Source organism: Cajanus cajan, chromosome 5 (genome assembly GCF_000230855.2).
Source record: "Cajanus cajan strain Asha chromosome 5, NIPB_CcT2T_4, whole genome shotgun sequence".
Lineage (NCBI taxonomy): Eukaryota > Viridiplantae > Streptophyta > Magnoliopsida > Fabales > Fabaceae > Cajanus > Cajanus cajan.
Genome location: NC_138521.1, coordinates 61,697,851 through 61,701,955, shown reverse-complemented (window position 1 = coordinate 61,701,955; position 4,105 = coordinate 61,697,851). Strand labels below are relative to the sequence as shown.

At 38.4% G+C, this 4,105-nt stretch overlaps 1 protein-coding gene across 1 annotated transcript; it reads right to left on the bottom strand.

Annotated features, from left to right (window-relative positions):
• Positions 1 to 584: 584 nt before the first annotated feature.
• LOC109808810 (myb family transcription factor EFM) lies at positions 585 to 3,657 on the bottom strand. The gene is made up of 4 exons (XM_020371953.3): positions 3,069 to 3,657; positions 1,989 to 2,612; positions 1,503 to 1,579; positions 585 to 1,307 (listed from the first exon to the last, which is right to left on the bottom strand). Exons 1-4 carry the CDS (start codon positions 3,256 to 3,258, stop codon positions 837 to 839), a joined length of 1,362 nt encoding a protein of 453 aa, XP_020227542.1. The 5' UTR covers positions 3,259 to 3,657; the 3' UTR covers positions 585 to 836.
• Between the last annotated feature and the right edge of the window lie 448 nt (positions 3,658 to 4,105).

The following is a 4,105-nucleotide window of genomic DNA, read 5'->3' as shown; positions in this document are numbered from 1 at the left end:
AAACCTAGTTAATCAGGAAAGGTTTATTCATGGTAATCGAATAGAAAGGATTCTGAACATTGGAATTGCTTTACAAAAAAACTGTCAGTGAGTCATTAGCTCAAATGGAGAATGAAAGTCCCCAAACAAAAGGTGTCTCGCAGTTAAATATGATTAACGAACTGAGACTTTTAACATACCACATGGTTAGAAGGATAGCAGATATTTTAATAAAAGGACAAAATTTAAGTGTGATATTTTAGATTCTTTTGTTATTATTTTCCACATGAAATTAAAATTTTATCTTAATTAATATATAGCCCTTAAAAGTTGGCACTTATTTAACCAAAACTTTAATAAATAATATTCAAAAAACCTAAAATTGTGTCTTTAATTAAAACATCTTATTTGATTTAAAATTTAAATTAGGAATTGTAACTTCTACTTCTTGCCCTCAAATATGAGTAGGTTTTTATTTTCATTGTTCTTTTTTTGTTCTCAGTTGGTGAGATTCTTCCACACCCCAAATAGTCCATATTCCCTCCTTTAATACAGAATCTTTTTATGGACATTGTTATAATTTGTAATCCAAGAGATGCAAGGAGTGAGAATCCAATTCTTCCATCCATAGTAATAGCACAGTGATACATAACAGTAAGCAAAAACAAAACAAAACAAATGTCCACTTTTATGCCTCATTTACCCTCTGGAGTACCATAGAAATATATGCAAAAAGTACAACTAAGGATATTTTGTTCTACTTAGTTTGTTTTTTTCCCCATCAATAATGAATAGTTGAACATGCATGATGATGGGATGCAAGAAAAACCCTAATTCTAAAACCACTCTCACAAACCCTAGAATTTGAGAGTGATATCACTCCCATTGCTCTCCTCACCAATCCGCTTTCTCTCCCCGTCGTTCTCCCCACTCTCCCCCTTCCAGCTGCTGCTCTCCGACTTCCCGTCCTCGATGCTCTCCGACCGCTCTCCGCCGCCGGGAACGTCGGATTCCAGCGAGCCGTGCCCATGGGGCGCGGCCTTGTACATGTGCAGGTGGTGCAGCGCGTTGTGGTGCGGCGGAGGCGGCGGAAGCAGCGGCTGCGGCGGTGCCGCCGTGTAGAACTCCTGCGGCACTGGAGTGGCAGCGCAGTAGTGCGGCGGGGGCGCGTGGGAGGAAGGGTGCGCGCCGTAGAGAGTGGGGGCGGCTGAATGCGCTGCCGCCGTGGCATATTCCGGTGGGACCCAGATTCCGCCTAGGACCACTAGCTGCGGTGCTGCTGGACCCGTTTGACTTGGACTTGGTCTTCTTGTGTGAAGCCTATATTTCTGTTAACAAAATAAATTAGAAAATGTTAATTGGTGAAAGAAAAAGAAAACAAAAAAAAAAGAAAAACAGAAAAACAGAAACAAAACTAGAAAAAGTTGTGGAAATGTAGAATGGTATGTCAGGTGGCAATGATAATAGTACAACAACAACAAAGGTGCTTGTCTGTTTGTACAGTTGAACACAGAAACAGTTACCTGCAAATGGCTTTTAACTTCATCATTGGTCAAACCGTCAACCTTCATCAACTCCCTTATCTGCTTCGGGGTCGCCACTGTGCCAAAATTCAAAAGTCACATATAATTACTCACTGTCAAATTCAAAATCAAAAGGATCCTTTTCTGCATGTCCAATCTTATTCTTGCTGCATGTTGCATTCTTTACTTCGTGAATCAATTATAAATTACTATCTTATACATCACTTTTACACTATTTACAATAAAAATTAATAATCTTATCATATATGTCTAGATAACAGTTTAGACTACCATGTATTCTGGTTTAATTCTATTTATATTACCTTTTTTGTATAACTTAAAAAAAATGAATATTTCTCAAAGTTCATTAGTTACCGACCAAACAAAAGCTTAATATGCAAGTGTGTTATTGAAATCTGTTGTACGGATAATTAAAAAAAGATATCAAACAGACACTTGATTGTGTAAACGTAAATTATTATATACCTTGTGATCCACCAAGCATTTGAAGAGCATTAACGAATCGACGGTGCAGGTCTGGTGACCAACACCTTCTAGCTTTCCTATGAGTTTGTGTTGTGGTTGTGGTTGTTTGTTGTGCATGTGATGATGCAACTGGACTACCTCCTTTTCCTTGATCAACCACAGCTCCATCACTTCCTGAATTCTCCTTCTTATTATTCTGACACGAAGAAACTCCCCTTTCCACCTCTGCACGTTTCTTCTCCTCCACTTCCTTCTCCGCAGAGGCAAGAGCCAGTTCAGGGAGAGGCCGCAATGTGGAGCCATGGCATGAGTTTCTCTCTTTCGAGAATGGGAGAAAGGCTCCTCCACCGTTCCTCTGTTTGTGGTCTAGACCAAGCTTGGGACTGATGCTGAAGCCTATATCAGCTTCTTTTGGCGATGTGATTGAGGGTTGTTGTTTGGTTCCTTCGCTTGCTTGGCTCCAAAGTTGTGCAGATGTCATCCAATTTGCCTTGTCGGACATGTTTGTGGCCTTCTCAGAGCTTTCTGAGGCTAAGTGCTTCATGGGAATGAATTCTTCCAGAATTGGCTTCGTGCCATGGTTCACTTTAAAGGCCTGAAGTTGCTGCCTTGAAGCCTCCACGGCTGTCCCAAGTCCCAACCAAAAATAATTATGTGGGTAATTACTAAATTGTTTGTTGTAAACAAAAGTCGAAAGAACTCGTGATTGCATGTTATTTCACCCTTACTGATTAATATCTGATCACTACCTAATTAGCATTCAAAGAAATGAAAGTGGACAAATATATATATGTGATTGAGGGTGGAAAAGAAAAAGAAGATACAAGAAGATGATCATAATAAATAAAGGTTAATCATATATATAAATACTAGACTTTATTAGGGAAATCTGAATGAGAGAAAAAACAAAACATGATCGAGTTTGTTAGTGTTATACCTATATATCTATATTTAATTTAGAATCGGTAGCTTGAATATTTAAGGTTTAGGATTCTGCATGTTTGATTAGTTTATTGGGGGATTTTGAATTAGCTTTGGTGTGCATGCAAGTGTTATAAAAGGATGATTTAAATTGTGTACCGTTGGTGAGAAGTTGCATGCAGAGAGGAAGCTCGCGTTTGAAGGCATCGATCTTGAGACGTTCTTCCTCTAAGCGAGAGAGGAATTCTTCAAGCTTGTAGGTCTGATCAGTTTGGTCTCCAAATGATTTGAGTAGCAAGGAATAGCTTTGGGGCTTGCAATCAAGGCTTAGTTCGGAGGGTGATGCCATTCTTCGTTTCACGTATAGCTGTAACAACTAATTAACAAGCACACACACTGTTTAAGATAAGTTAATGCAAAAATAGGAACAAGCTAGGTGGTATGTGGGAACAAACAAGAGCAAAAGAGGATGTTTGGCTTCTTCCTTTGTGGAGAGAGAAAGGGTGGTAATGTTGTTTGTAAACACAAGGAGGATCGAGGGAGGATCGTCTTCTTTTTAGAGGGGAGTTCAATGGGAATAAAGCAGGTTCAAGAGAGAGAAAAGAAAAAGCATGGGATAAAGCAGAGGGAAGTAACTTCCTACAAAGAACCAATGCAAAGAAAAGTGTAAAAAAAAATGAGAGAGAGAAGGAATCAGAGAGTCTGACATTAGAGGGTCATGTGCTTAGAGCCTGGTTTTAGAACCTCTCAGTGTTCTTTGTACGAATTCAAAATCACCATTACAAAAGACGATTCTTCTTACTGTTAACCCTTTTTTTTCTTTACTCCTTTCTCTCTTTTTTATCCTTTATTTTGGCTTTCTTTTCATTAGAGCTATGCCTATGTGCAAATGAGAGTCAGATTCTCCAACAATTTCAAATCAAAATCTCATTAACGGTGTATTATCTTTGTTCCTTTTCTTTTCTTCCTCTCATACTTTCTTCTTTCCACGAGAGATTTATTTTGCTTTACCGGATATATCCATGAATTTTGCTTCAAAAGTCTTTGGGACTAATTAAGTTCAAGGATAAGGATATATATATGTCATGTATCAAAAGTGGTCTTACACCATCTTAAACATAGATTAAAGATCAAAGCAAGGATATCATTTATAAATATATATGAATGAATATGTATTTATGGATTGGGGCAGCAGA

Bases quoted from the DNA above. Each gene is read 5' to 3' on its own strand.
- LOC109808810 (XM_020371953.3), bottom strand. From the start codon at position 3,258: ATGGCATCACCCTCCGAACTAAGCCTTGATTGCAAGCCCCAAAGCTAT. The intron at 1,580-1,988 runs GTATATAATAAT...ATTTTGGCACAG, and splicing joins AATGCTTGGTGGATCACAAG to TGGCGACCCCGAAGCAGATA. The intron at 1,308-1,502 runs GTAACTGTTTCT...TTTTGTTAACAG, and splicing joins AAGTTAAAAGCCATTTGCAG to AAATATAGGCTTCACACAAG.